The 23,487-nt window shown below is 39.6% G+C and overlaps 2 protein-coding genes and 1 long non-coding RNA gene across 10 annotated transcripts in view; 2 read left to right on the forward strand and 1 right to left on the reverse strand.

Moving 5' to 3' along the window:
* LOC145546220 (natural resistance-associated macrophage protein 2) overlaps positions 1 to 12,015 on the forward strand; it is a 37,372-nt gene extending 25,357 nt beyond the window's left edge. For all 8 annotated transcript variants that reach the window (XM_081592445.1, XM_081592449.1, XM_081592447.1 and 5 more), the window contains 2 exons: positions 946 to 999; positions 7,388 to 12,015. In XM_081592445.1, the coding sequence (XP_081448571.1) occupies positions 946 to 999; positions 7,388 to 7,465 (132 nt within the window). In that variant the 3' untranslated portion in view covers positions 7,466 to 12,015. The remainder of the gene's footprint in view (positions 1 to 945; positions 1,000 to 7,387) is intronic.
* Positions 6,041 to 21,506, reverse strand: LOC145546234 (uncharacterized). Its single transcript, XR_014082685.1, has 3 exons — positions 21,304 to 21,506; positions 16,520 to 18,739; positions 6,041 to 6,995 (listed from the first exon to the last, which is right to left on the reverse strand). It is a non-coding gene; the product is annotated as an uncharacterized LOC145546234 (long non-coding RNA).
* Positions 7,397 to 23,487, forward strand: part of LOC145546222 (natural resistance-associated macrophage protein 2-like) — an 86,794-nt gene continuing 70,703 nt past the window's right edge. The window contains exon 1 of the mRNA XM_081592453.1: positions 7,397 to 7,551. The gene's annotated coding sequence lies outside the window, so the exon portion shown is untranslated. The remainder of the gene's footprint in view (positions 7,552 to 23,487) is intronic.

The raw sequence follows: 23,487 nt of genomic DNA on the forward strand, positions 1-23,487 counted from the left end.
AGCTATGCCAACAACACATCTCCCTCATTATTCTACACAGGTTTCTCTAAAAATCACAGGGGCTGAGGATTAGGGACAGCCGAATTTATACCATGTCTGCTACAGAGAATGGGAAGACTGGATAATAGAAAGCCCCTGCTCATCTTATAACACTTACCTAGTCCCCATGTCAGTGTCTGCCAGAGGATAGATACTTGATTGGGAAAATCATTTTAATGAATGTTGAGAAATTATGTCTTGGATAGATATATCTCTGCTTTTTTCCTCCTCAGTTAACCATGGGCACACTAAGATTATGCTGACCCTACAATATAAGGACTTACCTCCAGGAAACCCAAGTAACTCAGTATGGCCTTGACAGAAATTGTTTTAACAGTTCACTGTAGGGTGACCCTTGGTGACATAGTTTATGATTTCTGGCTTTCGCTTCAAAATCCCAGGTTCAGTCCCTGGTCAGGGAACTGAGCTCTGCAAGCATGCCCCCTACCTGACCCCCCCCCCCCCGCAAAAAAAAAGAGTGCTGTAGAACTTAAAGGGATCTTTCCTTCATGCAGATCAGTTATGACAGTGCCAAGTCGTTCTTAGTCACCCTGAGGCTATAGAAAATGTTGAAGACCCATTTTCAAGGCTGAGGACTGATCTAGATGAATTACTACTATTTAGTTCAGGAGACTATGGCAGTTGTATTAGCCAGTCAGTCATTGCCCTGCATTGTGAGGAATGCAGTAGGACTGAAATGGGGTAGTGGTCTTCAAGGAAGACTCTCCCTGAGAGTCAGATAAAAGAAACACACCACAAATACAAAGCAGTAGGAACAGAGGGAACAGAGTATTGAAATTAGTATAGCAAAGAGGTTTGCATCTGAGCAGTGCATTGTGGGCGGTGAGAGGGGTAAGTGGGCTCTCCAGAGGGGTCAGCAAATGATGACCATATTTTCTCTTTTAGGGTTGGCAATGTTTGATTGCACTGGGCCTGTCCTTCCTGGACTGTGGGCACACGGTAAGCATCTCTAAAGTCCTGCTGACCGAAGAAGCCACCACTGGCTATACTAAGTAAACACTGTTCACAGGTAGCCATCAGAGCCAGTGTGTTTCTATGGTTTACTGTGTGAACATAGCCAAAGGTATGTGCTGTTGCACAGACTGCATTTAGGACTCAGCTGTTTGTTGGGAAACACATTGTTGCATATTTGTTTGAAAGATAGCATTATTTTTCCTCCTGAACTCCTAACCTGGTAACTGGATTAACTAGGATCTTTGACAGCTTGATACCTGCTCTCAAACAGCACTGAACTCTTTCACTGTCCCAGGGTCAGCTTGTTTTATGTTTATGTGAGATAGTCCTCAATGCATGATTCTAAACAAGACTGACTATACGTTAAAAAAAACATATTTGGAAAATGCAATACATTTTTCATAATACAAATTACAGAATAGGTATGCAGGTTTTATTTATCAAAAGATAATGGATTTAAAAGTCTGAGAAATATTTTTCTTATGCATACCCTTTGAATTAATTATAAAAAATAAAATCTCAATTAGCGTGTTGATTCATATTAAATATAAAATTATGAGATAATCTACCTCCATCAGGTTCAGGATTCTTTTAACTTATTTTCACTTTAATTTCATTGTAAATTAAGAGGGGTGAGAAAGCAGTAAAGAAGATGATAAAAGGACAGATGGTAAAACTCACGTGTGGTCATGGTGACTAATATTAATCTCTTCCGAAAATCACTCTGATGATTTCCCTTAGAGATTGAGAGCTTACTGAAATGTTCTTGGAAGTCCCAATTTTAATATAAACTCTCATGTTAGTACAGAGTTCTCATATGGTATTTCTTCTTGAGCACTTAGAGTTGAGAAACCTTCCCCTTCCTCCTCCAGGAGGGTAGTGATAGAAAAAGATGGTAGCATTTATGAACTGATGTTCTCAAGAGACTTTGGGGTGAGGTGAAAAAACTTGAAAGAAGAGGAACCATCTGTTTGATTCCTAAAAATCACCTTCGACCAGAATCATCATGTTTTTCTGAAGCAACCAAGACGACTTGCCAGGCAATCTCAGGAGCTCTGGATGTAAGCGTTGCAAAGCTCACTGCCTCTCAGTGAGTCCTTTGGTGTCACTATGGTTGCCAAGTTCTCTCTGCAGGGTTGCACTGGGCTACCTCTCTTCAGCCATTCCCTCAGAGGGAAAAACTTTGAGACCAGATGGTGGAGCTCTGGAGTCAGAGGAAATGGGTCCCTTCAGCATGGAGCTGCTGCTCTTCAGCCACTTCTGACATTTTTACATGTGGAGCCTGACACCATGTGATCATCTCAAACCAAATCACATTGTCCGGTGATAAATAATCGATTCTTTTATAGCCACTGACTTGTTGAGAACAGTAATGGGAATGCAAATGAAGGACTGCATTTTTGGTGTCTTCCTTCTGGAGTGCCTATTGATTGATGTTCTCTGTTCGCCTGAACCCCTAAAGGCATTGTTTCCAATACTTTGTACACAGTCTAAAGCACAGACTGAATGGACTGGACTGTCTTTTACATGGCTTTAAGGGTAAACTGCTGTGTTCCACTGACCATACCTTTACCTCAGCCCCTCCAGTGACATAGCACAGAATCATGAGAGACAGATTCCCCAACCATTCCTCCTCACATCCCTCCCTCTCCCCTACCATCATCCCCTAAAACTGTTTACAAGGGCACTCTGTAGATACCGGGGACTGACCTCTTAAGCTCTCTGGCCTCAGTAGGTGAGAGCCGTGTTGACAAAATTCTTTGTAAAAGATGATACACTAACGTCATTTACCTTTGCCTGGAGTCTCGCTGGGTCCAGTCAGTCTCAGATTCACAAATATTTAGAAGCCCAGGTAAAAGCTGCTGGTTTTCTTTTCAAAGTCATATATATGTCTTGCAATGATGAAAATTTTTTTCCCAGTTAAATGTCAGTTTATGTCACTATGTGTGTAGTATCTTACAGCGTTAAAAACACTCCCATACTGTATTCCACTTAATGCTTTCAGATAGAAAGTGTACTTTCTATTCAGCCACTACTTTGGGTACAGTAAACAATGTTTAGAACAGGAATCTTCCAGTGCCAGCATGTGCACTGTCTGTGTGAAATGTTTAAGGATATACAATTGTACTTTATGTAAATTGGTCCTTGTTCTTTATAAATGTGACATGAAATAACTGCGGCTATAGCATACTGGGAATTATCAGCAATGGGGAAGAACTGCAGTTTGGCTCCTGTGAGGTCCTGCTAGTGGTTTTAGGAGTGGTTACAATGAGCTTTTAGTGACCATTTAACAATATGTAAACTTGGTTTATAATTAAAAAGTTTTTTTTTCCTTTTTCCAATTTGGTTTCCTGGATATTTTTTTTTAAACCTTGAAAATACTCTATGAGTGGGATCTCAACAACTTTGAAATACTGAAACATCAACTACCACCTGGATTGACATACTAGATTCACACTATTTGTGATTTTTCTCTTTAGAAGGGATAGAGGAATACAGTTGACCTCCCTGGACATCTAGGTGTTAGGGGTGCTGACCCTCCATGGAATAAAAATTCTGCGTGTAATTTATAGTCAGCTCTTCATGTTTATACTCAGCCTCTCATGCCCAGTGTTCCTCTGAATGTGTGGTTTCATGTTCTCAGATTCATCCTTCCTGGGATCATGTATTTCTGTTGTATTTACCTTTGAAAAAAAAAATGTATATGAAGAGACTCTTGAGGTTCAAATTCAATTTGTTCAAGGCTCAACATAGGTTTAGTTTCCAGAAGACTTGATGAATTATAGACACTAAGCACTAATTTCTATCACCGATTTAATTAGTTTTGCCATTGCCAAAGGTTACATCATTACAATATTTAAAATTGAGAAAAAAATTGTCATTCTGCCTTTTTCTGCTCTAAGCTGAACATTTTTCTGTCTGTAGTCTTGTTTCACCATTGAGATAGGCGTTTATATTCTGTATATGCTGCCAATAAAAAGTATGAGTATTTGGAAGGTGAAAGGAAAATTGTTTAACTTAGAAATAAAAGCATATAAATACAAAGACTGGATATAAATACAAAACTCAGACACAGTAAACTACTAGGCTTGTCACCAAACACATGGCATGAAAAACTAAGTCAACCCTTAATTTGTTCCAAGATTGTCACTAGAACTTCATTTTCCTTTTCTCTGTTGTAAGCTTTCCCTTTCTGTCTTAACAGGAACTAAATACTGTAAATAACACCATAGAAGTTATCTGAGAATTTTCTTTTCCATGTTGTCCTTCCTCATTTAACTCACCTTTCTTACCTTTGTTTTGTTTTGTTTTTTTAAATCTTTTTTTGGCTCTGCCATATGCCTTCTGGGATCTTAGCTCCTGCCCAGGGATTGAACCCATGGCAGGGATTGGGCTCATGGCATAAAAGCTTAGAATTCTAACCACTAAGACACCAGGCAGCTCTTTATTTGGGTGTAATTTCATAGCTAAAATAGGATGCATCACAATTTGAAGATCCTGATTTGAGACTTCCTTTAGCTCTGCCCCTCTGCAGTACTTTGTGTTCCTTCCTTGGAAAGGACCAGTGAATCCAGATGTGTCACCTTCTTTTGACACCTTAGCTTTGGAACATTAAAAATAACACGTTATGGTAGTTGGGATCTAAGCACTCTGTGTCTGTGTATGTGTGTGTGTGTGTGCAGGTTTAGTCGTGTCTGACTCTTTTCAACTCCATAAACTATATCTCGCCAGGCTCCTATGTCCATGAGATTTTACAGGCAAGAATATGCAAGTGGGTTGCTATTTCCTACTCCAGGAGATCTTCCCAACCCAGGAATCGGACCCACATCTCTTGGACCTCCTGCATCGACAGGCAGAATTGTTACCTCTGAGCCACCTGGGAAGCCCTCAGCACTCGCATGATCTCATGCAATTCTTACAGCAAAAGGATATATATATAAGGTGACAAGGGCCAGAAACTAAAATAACACATCACTAATCAGTGGGCATTTGGCATTTGTGCCTGACTAGCTTAATTCCAGAACCCATGTTATTTTTACTAATCATCCTATACAATACACAGTATACACTTAATAATACACTTTAGAGACCAAGCTTTGTTGTTTAGCAGCACCAAGAACAAGTACCATATCAAAGATACTTCTCTTAATACTCTGATGAGTGCTAGAATATGTTTTAGGTCAAAAGTTGCCAATTCATAGACTAATTTTGTTTGGTGTGTGCTAAATTTTCATAAGTACTGTGCTTAATTTTCATAAGTACCTGAATGCTTTTTCTGGTGGGTGTGGAAAATGGGCAGGGCCAGCAATAAGTAAGAACTGATAGTTTATTCATTTGCGTACCTCTCTGCCCTTGAAAGGTTTAGCCAGTTCCTCTGCTATTCAGCTCCATTTCTCGGTGTCCCTGAGCAATACAACAAACTTTTCCAATGAAGGAGTTTTCTCTACTAAGCCATCAAGTGATACAGCCTGGAGGTCATGGGGCTAAAAATGCAGCCCTTGCTTACTACATGCCCACCCCACCACCTTAGTTCGCTTAAGAAAAGGCCGCAGTGGATTGTCAGTGTTTCTGACAATTGGTCTTGGTTACTAAAACCTGAGTCATAAAACCCTGAAGTGAGTATAAAGGCTGAAATTTGAAGTACTGTTATTCTGCCCTAAGGTCAGTGTGACTCAGTAATTCCTAGCCTTCTAGTTGAGAATAGTTTTATCATGGGCCCCATTTTGTCTCATCTCCATACAGTCATCATAAACCTCTGATGGGCATTTTTAATGTCTAAATTATTGAAAACTAAAATGAGATAGGTTTCCCAGGTGGCACAGTGGTCAAGAAGCAGCCTGCCACTGCAGGAGACACAAGAGACGTGGTGTGATCCCTGGGTCATGAAAATTCCCTGGACTAGGAAATGGCAACCCATTCCAGTATTGCCTGGAAAATTCCATGGACAGAAGAGCCTAGCAGGCTATAGTCCATGGGATCACAGAGTCAGACATGACATCACACACACACAAAATGAGATGGTTTATTAATGTCCTTGGCATTTTAAAGTGCAGCATTTATTCCTGTTTTACAAATGAGTTGGATAAGGCTCAAGAAGGATACATAACTTGTTCAAGGTCATAGGAAATGGCAGAGTTGGAGCTTGATCCCAGCCCCAGTGCCTTTTGCACTATATTCTACTAGAAATATTTCTATAAATTTATAGTGTGCATTTGGCATCCTGAGCACTCATATGATCTCATTTGATTCTTACAACAGAAGATTCAGTCTCTATACAGATGAGACGATTGAAAGGCCCAGAAGAGGTTGTTGGTACCAAGGGGCAACAACATTCCTAAAACCCCAGGTGATACCAGTAGGGCTAGAAGGAGACTCAGTGATTGTCCCACAGTGAATGCAAAGGAGAGAAAAAGAGTAAGCTACAACTTCACAAATGCTGATACAAATCATCTGGATTAGGCCTCCTGGAGTGAGTCTGGGAATATATTTTTTTGCTTTGTTTTCGTATTTATTTTTTGTCCACCTTGGGTCTTGGTTGGGTCTCGTTGGATCTTTCATTGCTGTGCACTGGCTTCTCTCTAGTTGCTGCTTGTGGGCTGCAGAGCCAGAGCTTGCTTAGTTGCCTCCAGGAACGTGCCATCATAGGTCCCTGACCAGGGGTCAAACCTTCTACTGCCTGGCAAGGCGGATTCTTAACCACTGGAACACCAGGGAAGTTCCTGGCAATGTGTTTTAAAGGCAGCTCAAGCAATTCTTACAAAGTCTGATAAACGCCTGGGATCCGTAGGTCATCTCCTTTTCTTTTAGCACATGCCATTTTATGTTTCTTTTTTTTGTTTAATGAAAGGCTTGTCTCTGCTCAGGTGCCAAAGGATAATTAGGGCCCAGAATTTAGACTATTTGAAATTTGATTTCTTTTTTTTTTTTTTGACCGCGCTGTGCAGCCTGTGGGATCTTAGTTTGCTGACCAGGGATTGAACCTGAAGCACAGAGGTCTAACCACTGGACCACCAGGGAATTCCCTGAAATCTGATTTCTAACACACTTAGTATTTAGGTATAAAAGCTCGCAGTACATTTACTCTTAATATCCTGATCAGAAACACCCATCCTGTGGTAGAGTATGTCACAAGAATAGTTAAAGTGCAAATTTTGTATTTGGCATTAACAAATCCTTAACTATTTCAACTCCTATCAATTATTTTATATACAGTAAGCCATTCATATATCTGGAAGCCATTTATTTTCTGAAAGAAAACCAGTATAGCAGAACTGAAATAAGAGCTACTTTTATATGCTGATTGTAGGTACCTAAATGCCAATTTTAAATACTTATAAATCAGTCTAATCCTTTTCCATTTTTTTGCCCTCAGTACCATCTGGGATTGACAGTTCAACCGGAACTCTACCTTCTGAGCACCGTGGATGCCGACTCACTTGTGTCTAGATGACTGACAGCCTGAGGGGCTATAAGACCCACTTTCTCTTAGTCCTTTTGTGCCAAGTGTCCTGTTAACATATCTCTGTTTGTTCGGTGGTGAGTTTTGTTCAAACGTTTTGAACAAAAGGTAAAGATTTCCTCATGGGAAGGGTGTTAAAGCTGACAGCTGTTACGTGTAGGTCAGAGACCCACCCACCTCACAACAGTCCTACAACTGCCAGAGTTAAATGATTAGCCTACGTTGGCCACACACCCCTATGGGCTTGTGTCTGGACTTCTGGACTTTTAAAAATATATATGTGTGTATGTTTATGTAAACCTGAACTTACTGGTTTGGGTAGAGTTTTATATAAAAATGATATTTTATATATTTTAAACAAATTTGTTCAGATAAATCATATTTATTTTGTCTAAATCACATGTAACAAAGGAAAAAGAGCACTACTCTTTTTCAGAATGAACTGGTCAAATAGACTGACTTTTAAAGTGATACTTGACTGTGGCCAGTTAAACTTGACTTGGATTTAATCAACCAACCCTTGGCAACTACTGGTACTAGCACATCATTTCCAAAAGAAGACATTTCTTTTATTTGGCAGTCTTATTTCTTATTTCCTATCCTGGTTGTCAGTGTGCTCTATGATGATTATTTTTCTCTATTGTTGTTTTTCTTGAATTTTTTTTTCAGAGATATGATGGTATTTTCCAAAGAGCTTACTACTAGTAACAATATCCAGAAATTAACCAATAATCAGTTTTCCATGCTGCATTGTAAGTCAGCCCATTCTAGCATTTTAGGTATAAAAAGAATTCTAACATTGAACTTTATAAAGCCCAACATAAGATAATGGAGGTATTAGTTTTCTTTCTAATGTGTGTATAGTCCCACCATGTCTTGTCATCCCACTTTTCCCATTAATACTCCAGATACCACTTCTAGGCCAAAGTCTTATTTCCTAGAGTGGCTGATGTTTCTAATGCTGACTCTCCTACGGAATGCTATGCATTTTAAGTTTATTTATACCAAGTAGTATGAGATTAGACCTACAATGGGACTTGGAAGATTGGTCCACATGTCATAAACTGCCTGCCCACCTATGGGTTATAGATTTTTTTGACTCTTCTTCCTAACCAGAATTTTTTTCCATAACATTTTTATAATAAAACATTTAATACTTAAGACTCTCTGCAGAAAGTTTCTGCATATTGATCTGATTGAAAAGTCAGAACATTTTCAACACCAGGCTCACACCCCTTCATGAAAGTGCAGTTGACTTACACTGAGTGGCAGCTATCCATTTTTAATGGAATATAGTCTGTGCCTTCTCTCATTTCCTTCCAGCCCCAAAGGCTTTGAGTTTGCAAACCCTGCACCCTTGTATGTAAGTGGCAGGGATTTTTTTCTAAGATGATTCTTAAAATTCCCTCATTTCTAATTCGTGACCCTTGAAACTTCTGATAAGAGCAATAGCCTTGCAACCCAGGTTAGAGACCTTCTGATCTTAAAAGTAAAACTGAATTAACATCGTTTATCAGCTTTTATTTGAAAAAGAGACTTAAAAAATGAGTTTCAGTGTTTTGGTTTCCTTATACAGAGACAGCAACTCTATATGAATCAGTTTGTTGCATTTTTCTCTTTCCCTGGGCAGTGTCATTTCTCAGTGGTTTCATTACCAGAGAAAGTTTGGGAAAAGAAAAAAAAAAGCAGAAAAGAATTCTGTTTTACAACTCATAAAAATATAAGGTGGTTGGTTAAATAGAGATTAAGTACCCGAGGGGTTTCTGTAGCTTTTCTCCATTCTTAAATTGTATCTTATTAGGAACAGACGAGAGTTTACAGCAAAAATTTATAAGTATACCTCTCAGGTCATACAACTCCTGTAATCAGAAAACTTTATAATAAAGCAAGCTGAATCATGCTAAAACCAGTGGAGGAGACTGATGTCTAACAGTAAGTCTTGGACAAACTTTTTCCTAAGTTAATAATATTTAATCATTCCTTATGATTTACAGTCTGCATTTCATGATACATGCTTATATAGAAAATAATATAATCAGTCTCCCCCCTTTTTTTGACCCCACTGTGTGGAATGTGGGATTCCCATCAGGGATTGAACTCATACCCCCCTGCAGTGGAAGTGCAGAGTCTTAACCACTGGACCACAAGGGGAAGTCCCAATATATTCAATCTTAAGATTAACCTAGATTCATATACTCACTCAGTTTCTGAGGTTTAACATTGTGGAGTCAATTTGTAAAAGGATGCTCTGATAGTATATATCCAGGATGTCAGAAAAATGCAATTAAATAGTTGTTACTGAATGGCTGCTGCTATATAACTGTGCTGGCCTAATAAAAAAGTAATTGGAGCATACCCAATAGTCAGGGAGGCATCAGAGGTTATAGCAGCCGATAAAAATAGCCTTCTCAATTTTAAACATTATGATATTAAGCACCAAGCCTTTGCCCCGGAAATATTGTGCAAATTCAGGTTTGTATATGTTTATAGGGTCTTCCCTCAATGACCTCCCCTCTTTGTCCAAGCTAATGTGGGTAAATGGGCTTCCTGCATACTTAACTTTTCTCCATAAATGATTTTACATTTTAATTTAAGCAATTTTTGAGCTCTTATGTATAGTTTTAATATTTTTCTTTGCTTTTTTCGAGCAATAAATGCATTAGTACTTTCACAGTAAGATTATCACAAAATTCTGGAATCTTTTGGGTTTTGAGAAGAGCCCATTTCTGAGTTAACACTTCAGTTTATCTATTTTTAATGCTGAGCATGTTTTGGGAGAAGGGGATCTTTCTGGTAGCCTGATTAGAATTGTCTTCATTGTGTAATCAACATGAAGGATGACATTTCTATGCCAGAGGTCTTAAATTTTCCTGATTTCATGGAACATATTAGAGCCAACTGCTGGAATGTTTACTCTAGTGAAGTAGAGTAGTTGGATTCTTTCCTTGCCTGTTTTCTAAAGAGGACAGTGTTGACTGAAACATGTCTGTTTGTTGGTGGCACTTGAAGAGCCTCATAGTAGGTACAGATGGCAACTTTAAAAATAATTACCCTGAGCCAGTAGAGAATAGTGTATATAATAGACAGAACAATGAGTTAATGTCTAGAATGCAGATATGTTTTCAATATTGTTGCATCTTGATCCCTTCCCCAAATACTAGACTTGACCTTCCAGTCAAGAGCATTTCTCCACTACAGAAAACATAAAGAAGAGGAAATCATCACCACAGATCATATTACATACATTTTAGTGCACTTTTTATTTTTTTACCTGGCATTCTTGATTTTATCTCAGTGGGTACTTTTTTTTCCTTGGTTTTCTTTCCCAGAAGTTCCTGGCAGGCTATACAGTCCATGGGGTCGCAACAAGTTGAACACGACTGAGTGACTAAGCACATTTCTTTCCCAGGCCTGGAGTCAGAATAAATCTGAGGCATAGCAGTTGTGACTTCAACAACTAGTGTGGAACTAGTTTTTAGAACCCTAGGCTTACAGAGGAGCTTGAGGCCTCAGGTATACTTTACATTTATTATCTTCTTTGTTTCTTGTGTTTTCTGAAATATCATACCAGATTAGCAGTAGCACAAATGGACTAAATCTTTCCATTCCCACAATACTGCCATTTGAGGGAAAAGGGATTTGTTTTTTGGAATTTACCTTTGTACTCCCAGAAATACTTTCGAGAAGTATCAAGATGAATACACAAATATTTAAATGTTGGACATTTATGTTTGTGGTAAATTAGTCAGGTTTCTGTATAAGAGTGAGGTGCACAGTGGTGAACCATTTTTTTTGAGCCCCTGGCAGCACGCTAACCTGTGCTAACCTGCGTTTGTCCCTGTGCTTGTCTGGTACACTCCCACACGTGGCCTCCCGGCTGAACCAAATTTAAATAACAACATGGCCATTCATTTGCCTCTGATGTGATTTTTGCCCATTCTAAAAAGGAGTTTATGAAAGCCTTAATTACCTTGCCTTGTTTGGAGAGAATTAAGTGATGAATAGAGCATCCTGTCTAATATGGATAGTGAAAATTTTTCTGTAGCCATTATATAACTGCTAATTTTCAGATTGATTTGGCATAATATAGATTATTTTCTGCCACTAACTAGAAAATAAAAATTTTAAAAGTCAGAAAATCATGTCCTGGGTTCTAAAGGACATCAACAAAGGTATTTTTGAGTTGACTATTTATGATAGTTGATTTGGAAATCAACGTCTTAAAAAATTGAAGGCTGTGAGAATTCTGACTGAAATTTCTGCAGTATAATTTGCTACATATTGAAAATTCATTTTTTCTAAGTACTTTTCAGAAGACTTCTTATTTTTCTCGTATGTGGCTTCATTTTTTGTAATCCTTATGGAGTAGAGAACACCTGTAAACAAAAAGTTGTATATCAATAGAGTATCGATAGGAAACAAACACTGAATTTCATCACTTGTATTTTTTCTAAAACAATTGAAAGCAAACACCCTCTGTCCTATTATTTTTTGACTTGGGTCATACAGCTGACTCCAGAACTGAGAAAAAAAAAGAAAAATCTAAGAGTCCTTTAGGGTAAATATAAATTTGAGTTTATGATGTTACTCTGCCACCCTAAAGTTTGAATTTTAAAATATTAGAAGGGAAAGTGGGAAGATTTGGCAAGATCTTGAGATGAAAACAGTAAGCACTTCTACTTAGCAAACATCTATTCAGTATTGTTCTCAGTATTGTACTAAGTATTCTGATAAAAAGGAAAGTGAATGGATTGTAATCCCTGCTTCTGGGAATTTACCATTGATTGAGTGGATGAATTAGCTGTGTTTAGGCATATGAGACAGGTGTACATCTTCCCCAAGGATGAGGTCCTAGGGCCCTGCAGAAGGGGGGAAGGGCCTGGAAAGATAGCATGAAGAAGAGCTGATTCAGTGAATTCCAGGGAAGTCAGCAAATGTTCATACCCAAAGCAAGGTAGGGAGCAGCAGATTTAAACTACATTCCATAATGGTTGTCAAGGCATCAGCTATCTTAGGTTGTCTAAACTAAACCTTTGCTTCATTCTCCTTCTGCTTTATTTATAACACTTCTTGTTAATAACTACAGAGTACACAGAGTCTAAAGTGTCAGTAAGTTCATTGTTCTCATCCCAATCAGATAGCAAAATGAAGCAGATGTCTGCATCATTTTCTAATGAAACAGTACGGTAACTATCAAAGATGCATAAAATTCAAGCCAAAAAATGTTTAAACTTGAATCATTGTGGTATCTATGGAAATAACATTCTCAGATTCAAAGAGAATTATATGAACCGTTTCCCTGTGCTTATTAGACATAGTTATTAACCTTTTGCCTACCTCTTAAGGCTTTATAGGTGGTGCAGTGGTAAAGAATCTGCCTGCCAATGCAGGAGATACAGGAGACTCAGGTTCAATCCCTAATTCGGGAAGATCCCCTGGAGGAGGAAATGGCAACCCACTTGGACCAACCCAGTATTCTTGCCTGGAAAATTCCACAGACAGAAAACTGGTGGACTATAGTCCAAGGGGTTGCAAAAAGTTGGACACGACTGACTCCACAGCCACACTACTTCTTAAATGTAGGTGTTCCCCAGAGCTCTGATCCCAACCCTTTTCTCACCTCGTTCACACCTGTTGCTTCACTGGTAAGCAAGTTAGATCTGTCTTCTGAGTGTGAGACCTATATATGGATTATATTATATGTGACGCTTCTGCCTCCCATAAGTAGGTGTATATAAATAAGTGTGTTGGCTGTTTACAATAGCCAGAACATGGAAGCAACCTAGGTGTCCATCGACAGACAAATGGATAAGAAAGCTGTGGTACATATACACAATGGAATATTACTCAGTTATTAAAAAGAATGCATTTGAATCAGTTCTAATGAGGTGGATGAAACTGGAGCCTATTATACAGAGTGAAGTAAGTCAGAAAGAAAAACACCAATACAGCATATCAACTCATATATATGGAATTTAGAAAGATGGTTACTATGACCCTATATGCGAGACAGCAAAAGAGACACAAATGTAAAGAACAGACTTTTGGACTCTGTGGGAGAAGGCGAGGGTGGGATGATTTGAGAGAATAGCATTGAAACATGTATATTATCATATGTGAAATAGATCGCCAGTCCAGGTTTGATGCATGAGACAGGGTGCTCAGGGCTGGTGCACTGGGATGACCCTGAGGGATGGGAGGTGGGAGGGAGGTTCAGGATGGGGAACACATGTACACCCCTGGCTGATTCTTGTGAATGTATGGCAAAACCGACCACAATATTGTAAAGTAATTAGCCTCCAATTAAAATTTAAAAAATAAATAATAAATAAATGTGTTGAGCATGCCCCTCAGAATGTGCAGTTATAAACCACGTAAATGTACTATAGTCAGTCTATTACGGGTAAAGCTTTTTAGATTTGGTTTTGGCTCTGCAGTGGGGTATGCAGGATCTTAATTCCCACTGACCAGGGATTGAACCCATGCCCCCTGTATTGGGAGTTTAACCACTGAACTGCCAGGGAAATCCCCCAGTAGGCATCTTTCTCAACTGCTATTCTATTTCACTCCCCTGTTTAAACCCTTCAGTGGCTTACTTCATCTTGTTACTCCTCAACTAGCAACCATGCTAATCTATTGGGGGATTTGTTTTATATCAGTTTAGCTAACCTGTTACGATGTTTTCCAGAATTGCCTTCTCTGCAGAGTTATGGGTTAGCTTGGCATTTTGCTTGAGATTTGAAGGTGAAAGGTGAAGCAGCAGCCACCAAAGTCTTTGCCCTTGGAAGGCTTGGTACGGAGCGGTGCTATTACAGTTTAGTGTGTTGTTTATCTGCTGGCTCACCTCGCTGTTGTTGGGCAGCAGTCAGGCCCGCAGATCCTTCAGGTGCTTGTGGATCTCTTCCACAAGCCAGCTTGTCTGGCTCGTGGGCCAGCTGTGAATTAGCTCCATGACAGAGGCTGCCAGCTTTTCCTAAAGGTCATGCTATCAAGGTTAGAGTCAGCAAGACTGACTCAAGATTCCACCTGTCTTTGTAGGTTCTAGTTCTTCTTTGCAGAGTCTAGTTTCTTTTTCCTTCTCAATTGCTGCCTTGTTAACTTCGGGTGCTAGGATTAGAAATATAACCAACAGCCTAATACGGAATGTTTAACCAGCTCCCCAAATTGCTTGAGGTCATGTCTTTATAATAAATCTCTTTTTATATATCACTGAATTGGACTATAAAGAAAGCTGAGCACCGAAGAATTGATGCTGCTGAACTGTGGAGTTGGAGAAGACTCTTGAGAGTCCCTTGGACTGCAAAGGAGATCCAACCAGTCCATCCTAAAGGAGATCAGTCCTGGGTATTCATTGGAGGGACTGATGTTGAAGCTGAAACTCCAATACTTTGGCCACCTCATGCGAAGAGTTGACTCATTGGGGAAGACCCTGATGCTGGGAAGGATTGGGGGCAGGAGGAGAAGGGGATGACAGAGGATGAGATGGGTGGATGGCATCACCGACTTGATGGACATGAGTTTGGTTAAACTCCAGGAGTTGGTGATGGACAGGGAGGCCTGGCGTGCTGCGATTCATGGGGTCTCAAAGAGTTGGACACGACTGAGCGACTGAACTGAACTGAACTGAACTAGTAGTTTTAGAAGGAAATGGCAACCCACTTCAGTATTCTTGCCTGGGAAATCCCATGAAGAGAGGAGCCCATGAGACTGCAAAAGAATTGGATACAACTTAACAACTAAACAACAACCAAAACAACTAGTAGCTTTGCTTATCCGATTGAACAGACTGAAACAGAATTTGGTATTAGAAGGTTCCAGAGGAACATAACTCCAAGGATCAGTTCTGAGTTACTTGGGGTTGGTTCTCTTGATCTGATATAAGGTGTTAATGGCCTTTCCCCCCACTCCAGTGGCAAAGAGTATGCTGGCAGTCCATGGCATGCATTAGCAAAACATTAAAAAAATTATCACTTTGCAGACACCCTTAATCAAGTGCCTATAGAAAGCAAGGTTTCGGGTGATCAAGTTTTTACTGCCATAGAACATTTAGTGGAAATAAGGAGTATACTACAGTTGGTTACTTCTAAGTGTGCTGCAGACCTTGGGAAAACTATGTGATGGGTTCATGGGTTGTTTTTTTGTTTTTGAGAAACAATTTTATTTCTTTATTAAGGTGCACAAGGTCTTAGTTGTACCATGTGGGATCTAATTCCCTGACCAGGTATCAAACCCAGGCCCCCTTCATTGGAAGCTCAGAGTCTTAGCCACTGGACCACCAAGGAAGTCCCTGGGTTCATGGCTCTTAATTCCTAGCTTAAGTTTGTGTGAGGGACCTGAAAGTTTTATGACTTTCCAAAAAGAAACTATTAACTCCTTAGCCATGAGATTGATATTTTTGAAAAATATACACAGAGGCTCATCTTGTAAGTGATTAATTACAACACAAATTAAATTCCCAACCTCACAACCTCTTGTGTTAAAGTTTAGGGCATTGCTTTGGAAGGAGTAATACTCTGAAAATTGAGATGGGGACAAATGGGCAGATTTCAGTGAAAATGGATCCTTGAGCCCCAATATCTTACAGACACTCCTTTGCCAGGAGAAACAGTCCTTTGATCTCTGCCTGATAATGACTGCAACTTGGACCAAAAAGTAGTCTCCACTTAAGGAAGCTGAAATACCAGAACTTACTTAGTATACTTCCATGGTAGAGCAGTGATTCTTCTTTACTGGCGTCATTCTGTTGCCCAGGGGAATCTGGCAGTGTCTGGAGATAATTTGATTATCACAGTGGCAGGGGTGGGTACCATTGGAATCTAGTGGGAAGAGGCCAGGGATACTGCTGAACTTACTAAAATGCACAGGACAGACAGTCCTCCACAACAAACAATAAGGAAGGAAAGTCGCTCAGTCGTGTCTGACTCTTTGCGACCCTGTGGACTGTAGCCTGCCAGGCTCCTCCGTCCATGGGATTCTTCAGGCAAGAACACTGGAGTGGTTTGCCATTTCCTTCTCCAGGGGATCTTCCCGATCCAGGGATCGAACCCAGGTTTCCCGCATTGGAGGCAGACGCTTTAACCTCTGAGCCACCAGGGAAGTCCAAACAAACAATCCAGTCCAAAATGTCATAGTGTTGAGATTGAGAAACTTTGCCATAAAAGAAGGTATCCAAAGCTTTAGGGAGATTGGAATGTTAAATTTGACTTATCCTGCTCATGTGTGCTGTGCATTTGTGCTCAGTTGTGACCGACTCTTTGCAACCCTATAGACATAACCTGCTGGGGTCCTCTGTCTTAAGAGATTTCCCAGGCAATAATAGTGGAGTGGGCTGCCATTTCCTCCTCCAGGGATCAAACCTGGGTCTCCTGCAATGGCAGGCAGATTCTTTACCCCAGAGCCACCTTTATCCTGCTCATCCACCTGATAAATATACCTCCTTCCTTCTGCAAAGCTGTGAGAAATACATTTGTGAAGTGAGCCCTGGCCTCCTTGAAGAGATCTATGGTAATGATTTTCTGTAAGCCAGAAATGACAGTAGCAATTTCAGGGCTTCCTGAATTCAGTGGGAATGATGAGATTGTAGATTGGCAGGGGTCAAGCGGCAGCATTTATTTGGCAAAGACAAAGAAAGTATGATTACTGTAATGGGCAGCAAAGCCTAGGCAATAATCAGCATAATCTAAGCCAAAATGATCTTTGATATTGGCTGATTCATTATCATGTACTTAGAGTTGCAAATGGTGAGCAGCATGTAAGTGGAAAAGCTCTAGGTTTGGTGAGCAAAAGTTTGACTTGAATCATCACAGTAGAGAGCCATGGCCCCTCAACCAATTCCCAAATTTGAGCCAACTCACAGACCCAAAGCTGCTGCAGTAAAGAGGTCAGATCTTAAGGACAGACCCTGTTTCACAGCCCCAAATTGCTAATACTACATGTCCTCCTTCTAGTCTTCCCCAAGGAACCTGTGCTTGTGTAAGGGGAAGAGGGGAATAATCCTATTTGTGGGACACTGTTAAATACTGGCTCTGAATTGACACTAATGCCTGGAGAACTAGTGTGTTCTACCAGGCAAACTAGGAGTTTATGGTTAGATCAGTGGAGGTGTGCTGTGGGTCTATTTTACAGTTGGTCTGGTGGGTCCCTGAACCTACCTTATGTTATTTCGATGGAATGTGTATTTGAACAGACATAATCAGTAACTATCAGAATCTTCATATTGCTTCTCTGACCTGTGGAGTAAAGGCTCTTACGGAAGGGAATGCGAAGTATAAACCATTCTAAATGCTTTTGTTACCAAAGCAATATTATATTCCCAGAGGGACTGTAGAGCTTAGTGTCATCAGCAATAACTATCAAGATGCCAGGGTGGTGATTTCCACAACATCTTTATTCATTTTGCCTCTGGCCAGAAGGCAGATAGATCTTACAGAGTGAGAGTGGATTTCTATAAAAGTAATCAGGTGATCAATCTAATTGGAACTGCTGTACAGGTGTGGTTTCATTCCTGTAGCAAATCAACACAATTTTTGGTATTTGGTTTGCAGCTGTTAATCTGATGGATTGTTTTTTTTCTGTACACCTTTTAGTAAAGACTGTCAGAAGCAGTTTGCTTTCATCTGGCAGGGCCAGCAGTATACTTTCAGTGTTCAGTCTCAGGACTGTGTGAACTCTCCGGCCCTGTGCCACAATTGAGTCTGTAAGACCTTGATCATCTCTCTATTCTACAGGATATCACATCAGTCCATTACACTGATCTGATCTATCAAGGGGAAATTGCTGCTATATTGTTAGAATAAGGAGGAGCTTGTCTGGAATGTATATACCTTCTGGGGCATTTCTTAGTACTCCCATGTCCTGTGATTAAAGAAGGTGGAAAATTACACTCAAAACAGGATGATTAAGGACCCAGGTTTGGGTCAACACCCCAGTCAAATAAACATTGTGCTTTCAGAAGGCAAAGGATGGATTAAATAGCTAGTGGAAAAATGTATTTATAATACAAGCCGTGATCATCTGACCAGTTGCAGAAACAAGACTGATAGTTACGTATATTTCTTCCTTATTTTGATATGAATATACTTGTGTATACATTCACCAGTAGTTTTTTTCTGTTTGCCACCTCCATTTACCTACCACCTAATATAAAAAGTGTTAATAGTAGTTAACCTCATATCTCAGGATTTAAGTTACAAGATAGCAAAGGGGAACACGACAGCTCCGAGATGAATCGACATCATCCAAAGATGTACAAAGGGAACTTGTATCCTCTTTTGGGAGAGAGTTAGCCTGTTTTTGATTATACAAGGAATGGTTGATTTTCCCATTGTGTTTATTTGAAGGTAAGTGTATTAAGAGAGGTATATATGGAGACCAGGTCGACAAGAGGTAGACAGTGATGGATCTATATTGTGTCAGCTTAGCTAAACTGTAACTAGGTTTTCCAGAATTCCTTTCCTTTTGTCAACTACAAATTGACACTTGCCATCTACCTCTACAAGGTGCTGTAGCACCCTAAAGCATGTACTGCTGCAGCTGCTGATTTTCAGTACCCCATGAAAGGAGTTTAGGGTGGAGAGCAGAAATGAGACACTGTGCTTGGGGAAATCCTGGCAAGACAGGTCTTCGGATAGTTAGATATTTTCAGGAACTGACTTTCTGAGTCCAATTCTTATATCTAGAAAAGCAATAAAATACTTGATGGTGGTAACTGTTCCTTGTGACTAGTAGAAAGCTTCAAGAGACTAGCAGAAACCTTCTGGAAAAATATGTGTTGACTGCATGCATTCCCTCTTCACCAAAAACAATATGCTGCCCTCCCCTTGCCCCTCACCACCTCTTTGGAGCAGTTTCTCATAGCTATCTGAGGTGCTGTCTTCTGGGCTGCAGTCCTCCTTATGCCCCAAATAGAACTCAACTTGCCACTCTCACATTGAGCATTTTAAGTCAACTCTTTCATTCTCTGAAAAACTGCACATAGGGCTTTTGCATGAGATTTAGAAGGCAGAAGGAAAGTAGCCGCCAAGTTCTTTTAACCTGGGAAGGCACGGTGCAGCATGTTTTTCCTATCTGTTGTCCCACCTTGTTGGCATAGGGCAGCAATCAGGAGTGCAGCTACCATGGCTCCTGCTGAATTTCCTCTTTCACCTTCTCTGATTCCTTGGCCAGGTCCATGTTTAGCTCCAGGATGAGGGGCATAAGCTTTTTCTATGTCACTCCCAGCATCTGCTTTGGAGGCTTAGAAATGGTAAGAAATCCACAAGCATTCCAGACTGTACTGTGTGTCCTAGGTTATCCGTGTAGATTCCAGATTTTCCTTGCGTCTCTCATTTTTCATCTACCGCTTCTTTCTAACTGCTTGCGCTGACCAATTCAGGTCCCAGCTCCTAAAACATAAGTAACAGCCTTACAATTACATAAATCCAAATACCTGTAACAAACTTCTTACTCTATGTTATTACTAGTAGTTCTATAGTCTCATCAAACACTGATTCACCTCTCATACCAAGCTATGTTCAGTTCAGTTCAGTTTAGTCGCTCAGTTGTGTCCGACTGCGACTCCATGGACTGCAGTACGCCAGGCCTCCCTGTCCATCACCGACTCTCGGAGTCCACCCAAACTCATGTCCATTGAGTTGGTGACACCATCCAACCATCTCATCCTCTGTCGTCCCCTTCTCCTCCTGCCCTCAATCTTTCCCAGCATCAGGGTCCTTTCCAATGAGTCAGCTTTTCGCATCAGGTGGCCAGAGTATTGGAGTTTCAGCTTCAACATCAGTCCTTCCAATGAACACCCAGGACTGATCTCTTGGGATGGACTGGTTGGATCTCCTTGCAGTCCAAGGAACTCTCAAGAGTCTTCTCCAATACCACAGTTCAAAAGCATCAATTCTTTGGCGCTCAGCTTTCTCTATAGTCCAACTCTCACATCCATACGTGACCACTGGAAAAACCATAGCCTTGACTAGACGGACCTTTGTTGACAAAGTAACGTCTCTGCTTTTTAATATGCTATCTAGGTTGGTCATAACTTTCCTTCCAAGGAGTAAGCGTCTTTTAATTTCATGGCTGCAATCACCATCTGCAGTGATTTTGGAGCCCCCAAAATAAAGTCAGCCATTGTTTCCATTGTTTCCCCATCTATTTGCCATGAAGTGATGGGACCGGATGGCATGATCTTAGTTTTCTGAATGTTGAGCTTTTAAGCCAATTTTTTCACTTTTCTGTTTCACTTTCATCAAGAGGCTCTTTAGTTCTTCTTCACTTTCTGCCATAAAGGGGTGTCATCTGCATATCTGAGGTTATTGATGTTTCTGCTGGCAATCTTGATTCCAGCTTGTGCTTCATCCAGCCCAGCGTTTCTCATGATGTACTCTGCGTATAAGTTAAATAAGCAGGGTGACAATATACAGCCTTGACGTGTTCCTTTTCCTATTTGGAACCAGTCTGTTTTTCCATGTCCAGATCTAACTGTTGCTTCCTGACCTGCATACAGGTTTCTCAAGAGGCAGGTCAGGTGGTCTGGTATTCCCATCTCTTTCAGAATTTTCCACAGTTTATAGTGATCCACACGGTCAAAGGCTTTGGCATAGTCAATGAGGGTAGGGAGTTACTTTTATCTTTATATCTCTAGACCAGCACAGTGCCTTGCACATAGCACATGCTCAATAAGAATTTGCTGAATGACAAAAATGAGAACATATTACTTTGCAGTAGTTTCTTGGTGTATTTTGTTTAAGACCTGGTGTCTCAGATGGTAAAGACAGCCTGCAGTGCAGGAAACAGCCTGCAGTGCAGGAGAGGCGAGTTTGATCCCTGGGTTGGGAAGATACCCTGGAGAAGGGAATGGCAACCCACTCCAGTATTCTTGTCTGGAGAATTCCATGGATAGAGGAGTATGGCAGGCTGTAGTCCATGGGTTTGCAGAGTTGGACATGACTGAGAGACTAACACTTTCACTTCCTTCACATATCACAGCTTCAGTAAATGAAATTGAAATAAAAATGACAAAAACAGCAAAAAATAAATAACAGTAAAATGATGATGGCAGGTACATTGTACCTGAGAAACAGGTACAATGCTGAAAGCTCTGTAAGTTTAGCCAGATCTTTTTGGAAGGAATATAATAAGTGATACTAAGCTGAATATGCTTCCTGCCCTGGAAATTTTACTTTGGAGAATATACTCCAAGGAACTAAGCAAAGGAAAAGTCAAGAACTTAACACAAAGATGTTTATGGCTACACTATGTATGAGGAGAAGGGCGCAACAAGAGAATGAGAGGGTTGAATGGCATCATCGACTCAGTGAATTTGAGCAAACTCCAGGAGGTAGTGAAGGACAGGGAAGCCTTGCATGCTGCAGTCCATGGGGTCACAAACAGTCAGACACGACTGAGTGACTGAACAACATCAATAATGTATGAGGTAAAACAAAACAACCCAAATGGCCCAAACAGAAGAAAAACTACCATAGCCTTAAAAAAAATTGTAAGTATAGCAAATGTTGAGAAAGAAGCAAAAACAAATAATCTATTGCCACAGAGTTTAAATACATGTAATGTACACATAGATCTTAGCAGTGATCATAAGATTTTAAACAATATAAATCAATTATAACGACAAGTTAAGATAAGAAATATATTCTGTAAATTATCTGCAGAGGCTACTCCATCCTGCAGCAGAAAATACTAAGTAGATATTCTTAATAAAACAAGTGAAACAAACTATTTAATAATATATATATATAAATTTTATCATTTATTTTTCTAGCAAAAGCTTAGTTAGCTCTCTTCCCTTATCAAATCAAGACTCTGTTCTTACTGAAATTTGTTTTCTTTCTTTTTGAGATTAAAGTCAGAACCTTTATTGCTTTCCATACAGCCTCTCTGTAATTTGTATATAATTGAGTTTAGCTGGAAATACTTCTATCTTTATACTTTAGTCACCCTAAATGTCTCTGGAAAAACAGTATAATTTACAACAGACACAGTGATTAATCTCTGTTCATTATAGTGATCTGTTCAAGTGACACTGAGTTCTTGAATTGTTTTTCTAGTTAAAAATGCTAAAGAAGATGAAGAAATCACTATAAAATTGTTTGCCACCATTTCTTGCTATTCCAAGCCTGAATCAAGTTAAGTGGAACATTTGGGGTGGGATGGGGAAGGAGATGGGAGTGAGGTTCAAAAGGGAGGGGATAATATGTATACCTATGGCTGATTCATGTTGAGGTTTGACAGAAAACAGCAAAATTCTGTAAAGCAATTATCCTTCAATAAAAAATAAATTTAAAAAAATTAAGTGAAACATTTAAACATGGAATATTACTATAAAATAAAATTTTGATTCTTTTTGATATGTGAATAATGACACCTATGAAATTGCTAGATTTGTAGTGACATTTAATGGAAACATGGCATACCTATTTAGAAGGTTTTGTGGAATTAATCACAGATTTATGTATATCTGATTTATATATATATATATATTTAAATTTTATTGAAGTATAGTTGATTTACAATTTTGTGTTAATTTCTCCTATACAGCAAAGTGATTCTGTTATATATATATCTTTTTCATATTCTTTTCCATTATAGTTTATCACAGGATGTTGAGTATAGTTCCCTGTATATATGTCTGATTCAAATAAGTTATTTTAATAGTTTCCAGACAAAATATACACAAGGAAAGAGGCATGGCTTAGGTATACAATAATAATTCTTAGGGCAGCTAAAGTATCCAAAAGAGAAGGAAGAGAAAACTTAGCTTTTGAAACAAAATACTGGTGTTTAGATTTTGTGGTTTGTTTTTTTTTAAGTCCACATACTTACAGTATTTGTTAAAATATAAATGTATTAAATATCTATTGGGAAAGGATAAAGAGGCCAAGACTCCAGATACAACTATAATAATATTGATACTTCTTGAACTGGAGTTTATTTAACCATCATTGTTAGCATCTGGAACACATCAGGAGGCCAGCAACTGGTCACAGAGCATAAACACCGCAAAGTTC

This window comes from Giraffa tippelskirchi, chromosome 4 (assembly GCF_054371585.1).
Source record: "Giraffa tippelskirchi isolate mGirTip1 chromosome 4, T2T-mGirTip1v1.2.pri, whole genome shotgun sequence".
Lineage (NCBI taxonomy): Eukaryota > Metazoa > Chordata > Mammalia > Artiodactyla > Giraffidae > Giraffa > Giraffa tippelskirchi.